The 18,837-nt window shown below is 44.8% G+C and overlaps 1 protein-coding gene across 2 annotated transcripts in view; it reads left to right on the top strand.

Moving 5' to 3' along the window:
* TAF1A (TATA-box binding protein associated factor, RNA polymerase I subunit A) overlaps nt 1-18,837 on the top strand; it is a 41,159-nt gene that overhangs the window by 1,160 nt on the left and 21,162 nt on the right. For both annotated transcript variants that reach the window (XM_068129586.2, XM_068129588.2), the window contains exons 3-6: nt 6,867-6,980; nt 13,745-13,931; nt 14,729-14,853; nt 17,042-17,200. In XM_068129586.2, the coding sequence (XP_067985687.2) occupies nt 6,867-6,980; nt 13,745-13,931; nt 14,729-14,853; nt 17,042-17,200 (585 nt within the window). The remainder of the gene's footprint in view (nt 1-6,866; nt 6,981-13,744; nt 13,932-14,728; nt 14,854-17,041; nt 17,201-18,837) is intronic.

Below are 18,837 nucleotides of genomic sequence, written 5' to 3'. Positions count from 1 at the left end.
CTCCCGAATCCGGAAGTCAACAGATGACGGTTCACTGGTTCGATAATGTCGCAATACAATCGTAATTTAACATTCTTTTTTGATATATTGATACTATCGTGTTAAGGTCATACTCTCACGCGAGATCACGGCGAGGTCACGTCTTTTCGAAGCTGCTCCATGCGCTCACGCTCTCGAAGCTAAGTGATCTTTCACAATCGTGTTTTTGTCCAGACTGTATCTATCCTTCGGTGTGTGTACCTATAGCGTATCTTTTGGAAAATTTTCGGTGCTAATTTTTCGTACATGTATACACAATCGTCGGTTAATGGTATCGAGTATTCTGCGGCCTAGTACTCGTAGGCTTAGACTACCGTACCGTCTCCGACCTTGTGGTTTTGTTTTTCTCTCAGCGATTCGTCGAATGCGCTGAAATTATTTTCGTTCTCTGTTTCGTCCCAGTCGTTCACCCCGTACCTCCTTGTTTAATATCTGTACTCACAACAACAAAAAAAAAACCCAAAAAAATATTTCCTTCCCAGGTCTTATTCGTTTATTTGTTGTTCTTTTTGTTCGTTCGTTCTTCGTTCGCGATCACGCGGTTAGAAATGTATAATCTCTCCCCTGAACAACTATTTTCTCTCATATATTATAACACCCTTTTCTTCTTTTCCTACAAAAGGATGCTTTCGTCTTGCTCACCAAATCTATTCATTCCAAAATATATATATAATACCATCTCTTACAGTTCCTCCTTTCTACATTCCCTAAACTATCCAGAACTCCACCCCTCCTCCAGTGTCCTCAAACGTATTTTTGACTCGAAGGTCTCAAACTCATTTTGCAAAAAATGTTCGTTTCCCATGAATCGTACACTTTTCAAAATCCAATCTCACCCCTCCCCTCCAAATCCTCCCCATCACCCATCCCATTTCAAATCTCCCCCCTTGCCCCTTCCCTCCCCTCCCTCCTAAACTCCCCCCACACCCCTCCCCTCCGAGACTCTCCCTCGCTCCTCCCCTCCTAGACTCCCCTCTCACCCCTCCTCCTCAAAGCATCCTCCCTGCTTCTTCCCCCTTCCAACTTTCACCTTCATCTCCGCAAACCTTCTGCCTCGCTCTTCCCCCTCCTCAAATAACACCTCACTGTGCCTCACCCAATCTCCATCAAACCTTTTGTCAGCCCCATTCTTCCCTTTCTCCAAGCTATTCTGAAATCTCTGACACACCTTCAACAGCTCTCCCTACCTCTTCCTCCTCTTCCACATCTTACCCTACCCCTCCCCCCCCCCCCCCTGTTCTGGACCCGATGCTCCCCCTTCCTCTTCATTAACGGTATGGACCTCAAACATCCGGGGCCTTCGCTCAAACTTGACTGACCTCTCCATACAGGTTGCTTCTGACAAACCAGATGTGATCTGCTTAACAGAAACTTTCCTCCTTCATGATGTCTCTGATGCCTTGGTATCTCTCCCAGGTTACTCCCTCCTCCGGTATGATAGACCTGAGCCTCGTCCTGGAGGTGGGGTTGCTATCTTTATAAAAAACTCTTCCTCACTCGCCCTCCACTGCCCTCTCTCCACCTCACCCCCAGGAATATCTTTGGCTACGGCTTCCCCTTCGCTCCCACCTTTTGTTCATATGTGTGTTGTACCGTCCACCAAACAGCGATGACTCCATCTACATCTCACTGTCTGATAATATGGACCAACTTCTATCTACCCATCCCAACTCTCTCTTCCTCATATGTGGTGATTTCAATTGTCACCATGCCAGTTGGCTGGGTGTGGGTACCTCTCTCACCAGCCATGGCTCTTCAGCAAAGGACTTCTGCGACTCACTGGGACTGACACAATCTGTCAATTTCCCGACCCGGATCTCAGTCAACGGAGCATCTTCTCTTCTGGATTTGGTTATGACAAACTTCCCTGAAAATGTCTGCTGCTCTTCTTCTGCTCCAATCGGCTCATCTGATCATGTGCTTGTCAAAGTGGACATCTCTCTGACCATTCTCAGAGAGCCTCCTCAGCGTCGGCGAGTCTGGCATTTCACTCAGGCTAACTGGCACGGTCTTCAAGCAGCCATCAATCATCTGGACTGGTCTCCCATCTCTACCGCCTCTGACATCAACTCATCCTGGGAATTCTTTCAAAGTAAATTGCTCTCTCTCAATCACAGATTTATCCCATCTCGTCTTCAGTTGTCATACCCTTCCTCCCGTCCATGGTACACGGAATCTTGTGGTGAGGCTGTTGCCCTGAAACAACTTGCTTTCGTCTCCTGGAAAGCAAATCCAACGGAAGGAAATCTCATTTCCTTTCACAAAGCCCGAAACAAGTGTGTGTCCACCCTCAGGAGAGCCAGGAAACAATATCTCACCATTCTCAAGACCGAACTCTCTTATCTGTCTCCCTCTTCCAAATCCTGGTGGCGTCTGGTCAAATCTGTTTCTGGTGTTTGTTCCCCCTCCATCCCCTCCCTCACCTCAAACGGCTTAACGGCTGACTCCGCACGTGAAAAAGCTGAATGCCTCAACTCTGTGTTTGCCTCTAAATCTTGTGTCCCAAACCCATCCCTCTCTGTACCCACCGTACCCAGTCGTACCCAGCTGCTCCTGGACTCTGTGTCCTTTCCTCCTGACAAGGTGGAAAAGTTTCTGTCAACCCTCGACTCTGATTCTGCAACTGGTCCTGACGGCATCAGCCCACGGGTCCTAAAATCATGTTCTTCTGCTCTTTCACTCCCTCTTTCTGTTCTCTTCACCCTCTCTTTTGCTCAAGGTCATCTTCCATCTGCTTGGAAATCAGCCAACATCACCGCTTTGCACAAAAAAGGTGCAAAAACAGATCCCAGCAACTACAGACCAATCAGCCTTCTCCCAATTATCAGCAAAGTCATGGAATCCATCATTGCTTCAGATATTAAATCTTTCCTCTTCTCCAATGGCTTGATCTCTGATCATCAATTTGGTTTCAGACCTGGTCACTCTACTCTGGACATGCTGCTTCTGCTTTCTCAACAATGGATGGAGGTCCTCAACGCCAAACAGGAAATTAGAGCTGTCTCCCTTGACATTTCACGTGCCTTCGATACGGTCTGGCACCCTGCTCTGCTCACCAAACTCTCCTCCTTTGGTGTCCATGGAAATCTCCACGCATGGCTGGCGGACTTCCTCTCTGGTCGTAGTCAACGTGTGGCCCTGAATGGGTTTCTCTCATCTCCTCTTCCTGTTCAGGCTGGAGTTCCCCAAGGTAGTGTTCTGGGCCCTGTGCTTTTTCTGGTCTTCATCAATGATCTCTCTGACTCTCTTGAAAATCCTCTCTATCTCTTTGCTGACGACTCTACTCTCTATCGCTCCATTCCTCATCCCTCAGATCGGCAGTCTGCAGCCTCCTCACTCTCTGCAGACCTGGACAAAATCACAGACTGGTCAAACAAGTGGAACATGTCTTTCAATCCTGACAAATCTCACACTCTTACAATGTCTCTCCGAAAGGACCGACTGGACAACCCTCCCATCTACTTTCTCAACAATCCTCTCTAAGAAGTTCTGTCGCTCAAGCTTTTGGGTCTCACTATCTGCCATGATCTTTCTTGGGAAAACCACATTTCCAAGCTGGCCTCCAAAGCCAGTCGCCGACTGGGCATCCTCTGTCGTGCGAAGTCCTTCCTTGGCACACCTGAGCTCCTCACCACATACAAGGCTTTCATCTGCAGCTCAATGGAATACTGTTCCCCCCTCTGGGCTGGTGCTCCTGCCTCACACCTTGCTCGGCTTCACGCTGTTGAGGCCAAAGCTTTCAGAATCATTGGAATCTCCTGCGATGTAGTCAACACCGAGGGCCTTTCACTCACTCACCGCAGGCAGGTTGGTGGTCTTTCTGTCTTCTACCGACTCCTCTCCGGCCTTGCTCCCCCAGCTCTCTCTGTGCTCTGTCCCCCCAATATTCCTTCAGGTCGCACAAGATCTGCCTGCAACCCTCTTATGGTTAAACTGCCAAAGTCTAGGCTCTCTGCTCACCTTCACTCTTTCATTCCTCTTTTCTCCCGCCTCTGGAACAAACTCCCCCACTCCCTTCAATCCCACTCCTCCCTCCAGGTCTTTAAAACAGCTGTTCACCACCATCTCTTATCTTCCCCCATCGAAAACCTTGATCTTTTCTACCCCCGGTAATTCACCCCAGAGTCCTTGCAGTGTTCATATGTTTTATTCCTCTCCCACCTCCCCCCAAGTCCTCCCGATGTCCCTGCTCTCAAATGTTGTGTTTGTGTCCTTCCCCCTCTTCCCCCTCTCTCCCTATCTTGTCTGCCGCTCCCCTTGTTTTTTGTGTTTTGTGTGTCGGTTTGTCTTTTTGTGTGATTAATGTTAGCTCTTTCACGAGCCTCGATCTTGTGTACAAAAAAAAAAAAAAAAAATTGTGATTGGAATGATGAATGATGTTGTTTGGTATGAAAATATAGACAACCTGCTGTAAATGCCTGAAGTTCGACTGAAGGTGACACAGGAATGTGGAATTTATTGGTTCATCGTTTGCCATTCGCCGTTTTTTTACCCAAGTCATTCACGAACTGGCTGTACATGCCTGAAGTCAAAAATATGTAATACTTACATTATTTGCTAACTGGTAACTGGTATCCCCACCCAGGTCATGTCTCTTCTATATATAATATCCTCTTCAACTAAAATATCAAACAAGCCCAGGTACGCTGTTGTCAGACTATCGGTCTTGTTTGTAATTAAAAAGCCATAAAATTTGGACGCGTTACTCTTTACTGCCATTGTTCGAATCATTGATACAGATTACAAATAAGAATTTTGTGAACGCTCATCACTGAGATACCCCATACTCTCCACCTCCTATCCCAACATAGTCCAACCAAAGGTTACTCTTCTTAGCCAGTTCAAAATCCAGTTAGCTCCTCTAACAGCCATTCCAACACCTTAAGCTGACCTAGCGGCCTTCTACTTAGTGCCATATCAAAAGCCTTTTGGAGGTTTAGATATACCAACTACATCTACTGCCCTCCCTTCATCTACCAAATCCTAACTGCCTCATAAAATTCCAAAAACTCAGGCTGAGTGTCTTCACCTAATCCAAATTTATCAAAATGGTTCCTTATCTGATCTATAATAATAAAATCAATGGCTCTATCAACTTCCCTACTATTGAGGTTGTTAATAGGTCTAGGTTTATTACATTGTCACAATCTGTGGTATTTTCCTCAACTATATAACTTGGTGATCAAACTTCGTCCTCGATTACACAATGACCCCTTGCCGATTACCTTAGCAGGATACTTGACCAGAGTTTCTTCATGGGAAACCTACAGAAGGTACACAAGTGTCCACGTCATTCTTTGTACCACCAATGGAGTGCACACTGCAAAGCTGGAATGTGTTCAATTAGCAAGCCGCTTGCTAACGGAACTCGCCCATTAGGTGAGCAAAATGGCCGCCGTAGTCCGACTCAAAATGATTGTTGGGTATTTCTTCCATCCTCCTCTCACAGAGGGCGATAATGAAACCTACAGTTCACACATTTATTGTTCCTTCTACTTTTCATCCTAATTCTTTAAAATATATTAGGTGTACCAGAAAGTAATGTCGTTTATCAAAGAGGAAGACGCAGCTTAAAAAACGTTACTTTCCGGTACACCTAATACAAACATGCGAAACCCCTCCACCCCACTCCCCACAATGCACAGTGGAAGGTCCATAAATAAGCTTGGAGGGGGACTCTCCTTTCTGACTTTTCCATTTATTTATTTATTTTACTCTTCATATAAAACTCAGTAGCCACTGCCAACACGATGAATTTGTTTGGGGAAGTTGTTGTTACTAGGATCGAGTAAAACTGAAGACTATGGCCAGGCCGCAAAAAAAAATTCCCAAACGATAACTGAATTGGGGGTTCTCATTGGTTCAAACTCGCACATTATGTCACGTCTTTGTTCATTACGTCCCGATTCCCTCCTATTGAATCCATGGATACGACCACGGTTTTGTCGTCGTAAGGAGGCTATTCCGATACATAACTACCCCAAACTTTCAGTAAGTGTAGTTGTCCTTATAGAAATCCTTTAATCTAACTTGGGCATAATAACCTTTACCCGAATGCTAACTACTCTAAACCTAACTATCCGTCATGTTACGTACTGAAATAGCCTCCTTACAACGATGACAAAATTGTGAAGGGATTTCCATGATTCAATACGAGTGAGTCGGGATAGGACGTAATGATGTAAGACGTGACGTAATGTGTGTGTTTGAACCAATGAGAGCCGCCCCATTGACATGTTGTTTGGAGATAAAAGTTCACCTGGACGCAATTTTCTTTTCCCCGAAACGACGTATGATTTGTTCGAGTACCACGATAGCACTGTTTACATGGAGGCCGCCATGTTTTTAAGCAGTACCGAGCACTCCATTCCGTTGGAGTGCTTGCTTGTATCACGCAATCCGCTTGCTAACGGAACACACCCCTGATGTCGGTCGGTCTGTTTGAAGAGTCTAAATTTCCCGTTATTTCCAGCTTTGTTTACACTGTTTGTTTAAAATCCATGAGTGATGTAATTTTTCAGGTATAATGAGGTAGATCCAACCATCTTGACCAAGCACCGCTAAACTGTTGTCAGATAACCGAGCAGGGACCTGGCGATCTAGAACCACCAAACCATAATGCAACATTTATAATGGTGCTCCCACTTGTCACTTATTAAATATCAATTCAAAACAAGACCGAGGCTGTAATTTATAGGTTTATAAAAAATATTCATGGAGTCTGGTATAACATGGTTGTTACAACAAAGTGCTGACCTTCTTGAGTTTTGTGAACAGCAATTGTGCTTATTTTATTTAATATTTGACTTTGCCTTTGTGGATGGCAGGCTTTATGGAAGGCTGGAGCTGAGATAATGCTTAATCACCCATCAAGCGACATTTTGCAGTTTGGTTCATTTGCTGAGAGGATGAAGAGTCAGAACACTGAAATGCGCCTGAAGGTAGGCGTACCTTTGAAAATGAGAGAAAGAGATGGATAGATGGACAAAAAAGGTTTGGGAATGAGGAACGGAAATGCCATGGCAGAGCAGAGGGGACAAGATGGGAAGTCATGTGAGCAATGGGTCTTGAATAATATTGTTATGTCAGGGGGGGGTTGGGAGGGGGGGGGGGGTAGAGGAATATCTAGATCCAGGTAGGTCTGCATAGGTAGGTGCTCGACTGTCGTGATAGGGAATCTACCTGTAATTTCTATGTATAGCCCGAATGTCGGAATAAGTGCGTATCTGTGTCCCCGCCGCGGGAGGCGGGGAATGCTAATTAGTACAGGGATTATGGGTAAAATTCCCTCGTTTGTCGTTCCCTCTGTGGGCAATCCAGTGCCCCTTATGGCAACGCACTCATATAGACACTTAGATAGGTCCATTAGAGCACACATTAAATAATTTCCCCCCACCACAATGACTTTGGAAGAGCAACAGACACCAGCAACGTAGTATGCCACCGTGGGTGACAAACATCGGAGCCAGGAAAGGAAGGTGGAAGGAGCGGCACACTGATTGGCCACCGACCGGTGACACCTCGGCCAATCAGTGCGGAAGGCGCGAAAGACCAATAAGATACAAGGCACGGATTGGTAGAGGGAGAGAGCTGACGTCACAGGGCGAGTGACAAAACGACTGGCTCGTGGGCATTTTGGATTCTCTCTGCGCTGGACTCTTTGAGATCTCTTGGCGCTCGGAGTTCTTGGCTGGCTTCTTCCCTGGTTTTCCTTCGCGCTCACTTCCCTGGGTTCTGCTTGGTGCTCTTGGTCTTGGTGCTCTGGAGGCTTGGTGCTTGGAGCAGTGCTTGGAGCGAGGCTGGTGCCTGTGTGCGAGCGGGGCCTACCTGGCGGCGTGCGCTGGACTAGCGGAGCGCGTGAACGAGGCGGACAGGCTTCCTTCCCGCCAAGCACGGAGCCGCGTCCGGACGCGAGTTGGGGCCTGGACGACAGAGACAGATAAGACGCATTCACAAATACACAACGAACGTTTTATTTTATTGACTCCTCCTTTGTCCTGTTGTTAAGTCTGGTGTGGGGACGTCCCGGTTGAGGACATTTATTTACCGGCGTGTTATTTTCCTGTCCCACTATTTATTGTAAATAAATCCTTGTATTATTTTCTTTTCTATTCAAAATCCTGTGTTCGTGTGAGTTCATTCCCTGCAGGATCGAGGGCTGCCGTCAGGGCGTCAGGTAAGAGCTTGCCGCTTCTTCCTCTTCCTTCTTCCTCCAGTGCTTTTATAGTCGAATCCGTCATTGATCGTCGCCTCCATTGAAGTCCGTTTGGGCCATCTGCGATCCTACGGTATTAACCGAGGGATTCGCGCGACAATATTGTGAGGGTAAAGTAAAGCAAAGTTTTTTTTTAAGTCAGGGTCAGTATTTTAGCCTCTACCAGTCTACCTCAAAACGTATAGAGGTTGTGGTTGTATCATCATAACGAGGTGGTTCAAAATGTTCAATATTTTTTATACACACATAAGTATATTTAGCTCCTTTGGAGGATGCAACCTGAGTAGTCCTTAAGTGCTTAGCCATTCACTGATATCTCTGTCTTGCCACTACAAAAACCAAAATTGCTATATCCTGAACACCTGAGCCAGTTTTGTTAGGTTTTTACGGTGTAGCCCATAGGGCAAAGTCGTCTGGAACAGTTTTTGTCCATCCGTATGTATGTATGTATGTATGTATGTATGTATGCCCCCTCAAATGTATACCAATCAGAGCTGAGGATCTGGTCACATGATTGGGTGATGTGATTACGTCTGATGTCATTATGGCGGTGCTGCGGCTGACTCTGCACACACCGCCATTTCATTTATATGCCGTTCAGGCCTAACATATCGTCAAACCTGTCATATATCACAATCGCCATGCTCTACCTTTACGTTTTTCATTCAGTGTGAAGCACAAACAAACCGATTGTTAAAATGATCATCAAATATCGAAAGCATCAGCGTTACGTCTCTTCAAACAATACGGTACGTATAGGCCTTAGGCTTCATGCCTCACCTTTGGGCCGCTTCGGACAAATGAAGCCCAGGTTTCTTAATACAGTAGTGTATCGTTTCAGTACTATCGTTTTCGTAATAGTAATAATAATAATATTGTAAATATGACCATAACACTTTAATCCGAATGTCGAGAATACAAAGTTAATGGAATGAAGTGGTGTACGGTATTAACAACCGCTGAAGTAAGGAATTCGCCTCCGTTTTTTTGATAGCCTGTTGTAATCCAACCCATCTGAGGTAAATAGATTACAGTAGATCTTCCCTCAGGTCTGCAAGTAAAACTTTCCTCACGGATGTCGGGATTCCTCCAAATTACTTTGTTTAATGTTACAAACAGCATGAGCGACTGTTGAAAAAGCTAATCGTACGTGTTTGTGGTTTATAATATTTTACAAGCCCGGCTACATCACTGTTAGACTTTCGGTCTTGTTTTTAATCAGAATCTAAGGCTCATGGTTGAGCGGCCACACACGTATGTCAAACACTTGTGTATTTGTCTGTATGTTCGACACTCAACACAGGACTGTTAGACGAGACAAACATAGCCATTGAGCATGGGGGAAGTGCCGTTACTTCCTGGGTAACTCTGGGTACCAACAACGCCACAACATTGGTGCAGCCTTTATCTGTAATAATAATAAAACGTGTGCATGTGTTGTTGGTCGTTATCTCCAAATGCAGGTTTCAGAAGGTGGAACGGAGACCTCCCAGTGAATGTGTGTTTGTGTATTTGCACACACATGCGTGTCTCCTCCATAACTCCAAAACCATGAAACATAGCGGCCCCAAACTTTGCATGTATACTTATCGACCTCAAATCGAGTGCATGAATGAAAACTGGGTGTTTGGGTGTGTTTAAAAAACCCCCTTTTGAAGATGGTTAACACAGTGCTCTTATCAAAAAAACAAAATAAGCCTTACCCAAATGGTGGTGTGCCATCATAGTCAACCCTCTGTCACATCTCTGGGTTCTTATGCCACCATTATGTTTTGACCTATTCAAAAATGCCTTCCCTTGGAAACACTATCTACTCTCATGGACTAATTAAAGTATAAAATCGAAATCTGGATTCAGATTTGAAGACCGGATTCCATACATTAAATAAGCATCAAAATCTGAAGTGAAATCTGAAAAAATTAAGACATTAGCGATTCCTATATCTTTGTATTTATTTATTTAAGCAAAGCTATCATCCCTCCATATGCTCTGTCATTTTAAGTCATACCTCCATAGGATAGGGTGTTACCCTACTCTACTGTACTGGACCTGCGATACTTGTAGGAAAGCCGAAGATTTGAACCATCCGTTTTTAAAACTCCCTGTATATGACGGACCCAGATTGTGTGTATTCCAAAGCACTAGTACACCCGTTTCCCCTATGGGGGCGGCAGGAAAGGTCATTCCTCTCTGGGATATATAGATTACAGTAGATCAACGGCCGGGCCTCAAGAACATTGGGGGGAAGAGAGGGGTGTTCAGTTACCAATTTTCATGTAGAGCACTCCCCAATTAGTTTAAACATTCGAGCAAGCGCGACATCCAAAACAGTTGATGATGAACGGCAGGCTTGTCAAGCGCTAGCTAGCTGCTTGGTAACTGAACACACCCCGGGTTTTCTCCCTTTTAGTTTAGTGTTAAACAGCAGTATCAACTGTTTCAAAAGGTAATCCAACGTGTTTGTGGTTTATCATTTTTTTTTTTTTACTTCTGGTAGGGCTGCTCCCACGAAATGGCACGATAAGCTATTGTTACGTTTGTCGGGGTAGATGAGGAATCCCATAGTAAGGATAGGATTGCATAGTTATGGCATGGACCGTGGACGCGTAGGAGACATCTCGATGTATTTTAGTAGGGAAATTGGAGCGTAAGATTGTTTATGTGTCTTCGCACGAGGGGTGAAGCTGTGATAACTAGTTAGGGATTAAGATTAGTTTTCCCCAGTATGTGATTTTTTCCTTTGTTGCCTTTCCCTACGTTTTTGCCTCTACCGCAAGGCCAGCCATGCAAAGCCTCCATTAAACCAGCACAACCGCCGACAAAACCCGAACATTGCTGATTGGCAAAGTAAGCCCCGCCTTAATTAACGCTCATGCCAAGCACAGCCGGCAGGCCACGACCTGAAGTTCATGATTGGGCGAGAAGACCGTGGGGTGATTCAATAGAGCTCGGCCATTGGTCGGTATGACGTCGGGAGAAAAGGTTTGAGAGGAAGAAGAGCGCGTCTCACTCGCTCTCTCGGAGTGCGTTTTTGTAGAGAAACAGACATTTGTGGAGGAGCTGTGTCTTTTCTTTTGTGTGTGTGCACCTGAGACGATCGCTTTTGCCGAGTCGGCAGGATTCTGAGGGATTTTTCTGGCACTGCTGAGGTAGTGGTGGACTGGGTCTGCGTTATGCTTCCCCGGGCAGCAGAGGGACCCGAAAGAGGACCGCCCTCACAAAGTACCTCACGTTCGTGCCGCTGAGGCGCGCGGCTCTGCGGCCATCTTGCGTGCTTCCCGCCTGTGGGGCTTCGAGCTTCAACGACCACCAAGCTCCTAAAAGTCCTCGTTGAGGCCAAAGCTGAGTGCTGGCCGTCTAAAAGAAACATTTTATTTTCATTATCTTTTCCCTATGTGTTGTATTTGTGACTGAGTGGAGACGTCTCACAGTAGGAAATATAAGATTTACCTCATCTTTCATTTTTATTCCTTGATCTACCTCATTAAATTAATTGTGTGGCATTTCTCATTAGTTGTGTTTGTTTATTCTTTGTGGGTTCAGGAATAAGCCCGTGTGCTTCAGTTCAGATAAGCCTTTTGTTTCCTTCAACCCGCGCGCGACGGACCAACCGCCAATTTTTGGCTACTCGACTCGGAATTGAGGACCGTTTTGCCTATTGGTCCTAGGCTGATGTTCATCGGCTACGGACAGGACACTATTTATACACGTTAACATGGCGTTTGTTCACGGAGGAAACATCCCTTGGGGAGACGGGATATTTTTAATACTAACATTGTTTTGTAATAACGTTAATATTATGCTATTATATTTAGTGTTGTTGTTACATTTGTTATTAGAAGTGGTCTTGGAAAAACGCCATGATAAAGCTATCTTAACATGGATATACACATTAACATGCAGCCCTCATGGTGTGGAATCCCCCTTTGGTGGGGAAACCCCCTTTGGTGTGGGGCAAATGAATTTGCTACAACCTTCATTGTGTGAGCCTGCCTGGTGTTGGCTTAGCGGTTAGGGCGCTAGCTTGGGATCCTAGGATCCTGAGTTCGAATCCCGGTCGATCGCTGAATTAACACCAGGGTGGTTGACTCAGCCTGTCATCCTTCCGAGGTCGGCAAATTGAGTACCAGCTTGCTGGGATGAATGATCCGGTGTGTACCCCGATTTAGAATAGGTACACCGTATCCCTGCGCATCGTAAGAGGCGACTAAGGGTTGGCGTCAGGAAGGGCATCCGGCCATAAAAACATTGCCTCAAACAGGGCCCCATGAGGTCATGGGGCCTGCAAGGCCAACCCCCACTCAAGCGGGGAAAAATGGCCTTAAAATGATCATTCATTCATTCATTCTTCATTGTGTGACCCTTAGCCCCTCCCCCTGTCAAGTTTGGTTGAGATTGGATAAGTAACGACTGATTGTACCATGGTCAAAAATCGTCAGACAGACAGACACCAAATTGCATATTTTTTTGTACTTTTGTAGTACCAGGTACTTTTGCTGGTACAGTATCTATATATATAAAACACAGTTTGTTTGTGCGTTACCTATAGTCTTCTATACGGAGAGGCTCACGTACTTGATATTTGGCATAGACCTGGCCATTGAGCCTGGGAAGGACATGGCCTACCTAAAAATATTTGACGAGATCCATATTTTTTATTCATATTTACCTCAGCGCATTTCAGCGAGGAACATTATACACTGAATCTCAGCATGTGCCAGAGCAGCTCGCTGATTCGTTCAGAGCGATCACGTGATGTTCCATCTTCGCCGCCAGACCATTGAACTGAAAATATATAGAACTAGCAGAAGTACCCGGCATTGCCGGGCGAGGGAGCGGAGGGGGAAGGGGAGGAGAGGGGGGATGGGGAAGGGAGGGGGAGGGGAGGAGAGGGGGGATGGGGAAGGGAGGGTGAGGGGAGGGAGGGAGGGGGAGGGGGAGGAGGGGGGAGGAAGAGGAAGTGTCCTGCATCACCCTCCCCTCTCCTTCTCCTCTCCTCCCCTCCCCCTCCCCCTCTCCTCCCCTTCCCCCTCCCCCCGTCCCCGTTCCCCTCCCCCGCCCGGCAACGCCGGGTACTTCTGCTAGTATTAAATAAAATATGGAGCTGATATCTCTAAGGCCCCCAACTTTTGGGTGGTATGAGGAATATGTCTGTGTCTGTGTAACAGGAAAGCTAAATCTTAAACGGTTTTTGAAATATCACGTAGATATGGCAACGTAATTCAACCAATCACAGCCGTGATTTAATCAGGTTGAGATTATGTCATGAGGAATATATATCTGCAATATGAAAGCTAAATGTTCAACGTTTTTTAAAATATTGTGGTACACACAAAAGTACATGGACAATCAGAGCTCATTTTAATGTCCCTCGTCCTCGACCTTGTCAGAGAGGCGGGGGACCATAGATTATGCCGATTTGTTGTGATAAAGGTATGCACACAAGGTGTGATTGAGTAAATAGTTAATGTAATAATGCCTCATATCCAGGTGAGCCTGGAGCACGCCCTGGCATTGCTACATACTGGACGCCCCATAGATGCCCGAAATGAGTTGCTCACTTCAGAGTCTTTCCATGGACGTGACAGGTCATCTGGTGCAGCAAAACGCGTCTACCTCCTCCTCAAGGCGTACAGAGCCTCGCTCGACCATGAAGTGTGGCAGCGCTTCCTCCAAGGTGTGTTTGTCCTCACAAGGATCGTGTAGTCCTGCATTGCAAATTTTATTTTGAACTTGGCTGTTGTTGCACTGTCAGCTCTAGCATTAAATGTGTTTGGGCTGTTTAATCCTGAGTGTGATTGACTCCGATTTGCAGCTCATTCCCAGCAATGTGTCAAAGCGACACCGTCATCATTGGGGTTCTTTCTACTCCTTCCTACATCACAACTGTCATAGTTTCGTAATTTTCTCCTTTCCGGATTTGCTGGGTGGTTTATCGGTTATGGTGTGCTAGCAGGCTGTATTAAGAAACCTGGGCTGTGCAGGTTGTCGTTGTGCACATAGTGTTGTGGGTGGTGTGGTGTGGGGAAATGGTTGTTGTTGTTGTATAGCCCCGGACAGTTATCTTGAACGAGCTTGCGGCATGGAGACAGCCAATTGATCTCCCAGGAGCGACCCAGATATCCCCCACATCTAGCATGGTGTACCCCTGCCTTCACGAAGTCAGGGCCACGACAGAGTTGGAGAGTTGGAGAGGGACACAGAGACACGGACATAAGAGGGAAAGGGCCGGTCCATGGGGACCGATCGCATCTCTGACTGCTATTGCTATAGTTTTTTGAAATGTGGTTCTCTTGTATTTTTTAAAAGACTTTAATCTTCCTATTGTCTGGTAGTTACAAAATGTACTCCACATTCGCTTTGTAATTATTTTCTGAAACTTGCTGCACAATCCTGTTTTGTTGATGTACAAGTAGTAAACACAAATGATTGCATTTGTACCTTAAATGAAAGATGCTTATCCTTATTCTGCAGGTTCACCTGATGACTTGGCCAAGATGAAGGAGATGCAGCATCACTTTAAACAAGCGTTGCCACCATTGGAAGATATCGTGAAATGGCCTGGAATTTGGGATGTGTTTTTGTTAAAATATGTGGAGGTATGAACTATTTACCCGGTTAATACGGGACTTTGGAAATGACGTACGAATGCTAATGAGCCCTTTCGTGCAAGCGCTGTGTACGTTTTCAGTGAGTCACTTCCGCTAGCGCGGACTCTTTTAACCTGCCATTGCTAGGGAGAAATGTGTGATTCAAATCCTCTTTTAAACATAATTTTCACCATTTAAAAGCAAGAGAGGCAATTTCTAGATGGTTAACCATAATTGTTGTGTTCGTGGATGCAAATCAGACTCACGGAAATGTAGGAAATACGAGAAATATCTGTGGATGAGACTGAGAGGTGTCGAGTTATTAACATTTCCTGTTACTATCAGTGAGCAGTGGCAGACACACAAGCACAAATATGATTACTCGTAAATATCATCATTTTTTAAAATTAAATTTAAACTTACCATGTCCATTCACAAGCCCCAGATATGATATTCCCATCGGGCATCGGTGTTCAGAACCACCTGAACGAGTTAGTGTCTAGCCTGGTATATCTGGCTCTCATGTAAATATACTTGGCACAAGCTTCGTATTTCACAACGTGAAGATGTCCTTTATCAAAGAGTTGGTAGCTATTACTTTGTGCTTGTTGTTTTAATATGCGCCCTATGGCTGTTGGTTGCATCTTTTTCTGGAAGCGCGTTTGTGCCGCTGATGCAGTGCCCCAATTACCAGTGAGCTGGTACTCAATTTGCCGACCTCGGAAGGATGACAGGCTGAGTCAACCTCCCCTGGCGTTAGTTAATTCAACTATCGACTGGGATTCAAACTCAGGATCCTAGGATCCCAAGCCAGCACTCTAACCGCTAAGCCAACACCAGGCTACTTTGTTGGTAATGACGCACGGCATCATCTTTCCAAATGCAGACGTCCATTTCATGAATAGTCAAGCTTGACATGATCATAGGATGCATTCCTGCAAGGTTCAAAGTAGTGCAGGGACTGAGAAGCAAAAACTTGGTTCGGATCCAGTTCAGTAAATTTTGGCAAAATTTACCAGGCCCCGGATTGGCTCAAAGTTCAGATTTGCAAATTGAAGTTGTTGATAAAAAAATTGTTTTAAATATGATCTAGGCTCGTGGAAGAGCTAGAGGATATGTAAATTGGATATGTAAATATGTAAGGATATGTAAATTGATCGCACGTGGGATGCATGGCCTCGATCTAATCTGCGTTGACAGGTTCTGCTGGCTACAGCACTGCTCAAATTACAATACAACGACGTCCTACACAGGAAATTATAGCGATGAATTAGCTCGTTATTTGATAGTGCAAATTTTATTTCCATTCCTTTCATCCCATAGCCTATACATAAAAGGAGACAAGTTTGCCGTGTCAATCGGACCAACGGTTGCCGAGAAAATAAATTTTAATAACTAGCAACGGTACTAACAATTGGGTGGCCCAAATGAAAAGGCAAAATATCAGAAATTGAAGGCTTTTTTGATTTTAAACGATTTATATAAACATCTGTTGAATCATATCACACGCAAATCATCAATATCTAAACAGTACATGGCGCCCATTTTGAAAAAAGATTGAATTCTGCAAAACGGAGGCGGCCGCTACACGTCTTCTTTCTTAGTCGCACATTTATGTGTGAAGAGTGCGCACCGAATCTGTAACACGGAAGCGGCCGCTACACCTGTTTCTCAGTCGCTTTGCACACGCTACCATGTTACTTCAGAGCCACACGTTTTATATAGGAAGAGTTCGTCAGGAGTCGATCTACTCTCTCCTGGTACGTAGAATAAACAGTATTTGTAGAATTTCAACAAAAGCCACATCACTGTTCATATCGGTAAATATTATTCTATCGTGTTTGGAAAAACTGGAAAATTGGAAAATTGGAAAAACAATATAGCCTATTTTACTCCCAGGGGTCCCAGGAATACCCACCCAAAATATCGTTGCGATCGGTTGAGCCGTTTTTGCGGTACCTTCGAACGGACGGACGGACATTTGGTGAATTATAGTAAGATGCAGACATGTACGCCACACGTACACACGTAACAAGCGAATGCCTAACCCTGCTTTTCGCTTCGCGAGCGCAGGGTAATAAAAGCATGTGACAAACGCATGGCTAAATGTGTTAAATAATGCACTGCATTAATCTTATTGAGTAGGACTGCACAATGAAACTTGTTTTAATATCGAGTTCATATGACTCCCCTGCAGATGCTGGAATTTGAAGAAAAATGGGACAAAGCACGTGTTGTTTTGGAAGATTACACAGACAGCAGCAAATTCCCTTCAAATCCCAACGCCTACGTATACCTATATGACTTCCTTATGAGGCACGATGCTCCTACAGAACAGATTCTTCAAGTCCTGCGTGTAAGTCTACCTGTTGTCAGCATTGTGTTTGTTTATTATTGCCTTTTGTTTAGCAGTTGTTGAGCATTCCGGGTCAGTTTAACCGGCTGAGTTTGTGTATTGTAATCCGCGGATTGCAGATTCAAATTCTGGTCTCGATTGGAGGGCAATGGCAAACCACCTGATGCATTTAATTGCCCGGTAAGCCGATTTAGAGAGTTTGGCTTGTTGTGGTGCATCTTGGGATCATGGAAAATAGCTAACTTAAGTAAAATTGTTCATCCCATTAATTAATTACCTTAATTATTACTTTGCACAATATGTTTGGCGAAGGTACAAAAAGGACGTTTCAACCAGAGTTATGTCAGTTTGTTGCTTTCTTCATTAAAAGCCAACAGTCGCCCTGGTGTTTCAATGTGGGCTTCGTCTAATGGATAGACGTTAAACTGAGTGTCCCATGTACCACCAATAGTTGTCGGTGTTGAAATTCCCCCAGCGTCCTTTGCAAGTTTATCATCTCTAATCGAACTCAATTTCATCAAATTTCATCAATTTCCTCATCAAAAAAAATCAAATCCAAATCATATAAATCAATATTAACTTTCCCCCAAATAAGTTATCTCTTAATTTGACACTGCGCTGGTGGGCATTATTTAATAACAGAGAGCGGTATCGTCTCGTGCATGTCATGCTGGATTTGATTGGTCGAAGCACAAAGACCCAAAACCCTTAAACCCTCAAAACCCTTAAAGACCCCAAAAAATTTAAGGGTGCTAAAAATGTATCACGTGGTTAGTGATCACTGAAAGTGTGATGCAGGTAGACATTCCCGCTGCAGTGCAGTGTAACTATGTTCCTTCACATTTTCTTCTGAAGGAACCTCTTTGCTCACCCATAGTGAAATTTTTAAGTAAGAAAATGTTATTCAGTTCTTGTTACATTGGAGAAAGTGCTAACTGAGCCAGAATAGATTCAATTTTGGTGAATATTCGAATCTGGATCCGGATACAAGTTTTTAATCTTTAAAGTGATTCCTCACCATTGAGTGATAGAGCCAAAAACGATAATAATAAAAAAAACAACAACAAAAAAAACAACCTTTAGAGGCCATTTTTCCCCGCAAAGCGGGGGTTGGCCTTTTTCGGGCACCGTGGTTGTTGTTGTTTTTGTTGGTCCCCTTTTTTTGAAGCAATGTTTTACGGCCGGATGCCCTTCCTGATGCCAACCCTGTTTGTCGCCTTTTTACGACAAACAGGGAATTACCAGTGAACTGGTACTCAATTAGCCGACCTCGGAAGGATGACAGGCTGAGTCAACCTCCCTGGCGTTAATTCAGCGATCGACCGGGATTCGAACCCAAGATCCTAGGATCCCAAGCCGGCACCCTAGCCGCTAAGCCAACACCAGGGTAGAGCCAAAAAAACGATATATAGGATGATATTTCAAAAAAAAAAGTTGTGGACGACTTATGACAAAACTTGGTGGATGAGATGGTTAGGCAACAAAAACAAGCCAATTAGATTTTGGGTCTGTTCTGGATCCAGATCTGACCTATCAGAGGGATACAAAACGTAAACTGTTCAGCCTGGCTGAGGTATGCTCTCTAGTTTATGTGACATTCTAATTTATAAATGTTGTTGTCCAAACTTTATAGATGT

The sequence above is a fragment of the Myxine glutinosa genome, chromosome 9 (genome assembly GCF_964187855.1).
Source record: "Myxine glutinosa chromosome 9, kmMyxGlut1.1, whole genome shotgun sequence".
Lineage (NCBI taxonomy): Eukaryota > Metazoa > Chordata > Myxini > Myxiniformes > Myxinidae > Myxine > Myxine glutinosa.
The sequence above is the reverse complement of the archived record's forward strand: the minus strand, read 5'-3'. Positions and strand labels throughout refer to the sequence as shown.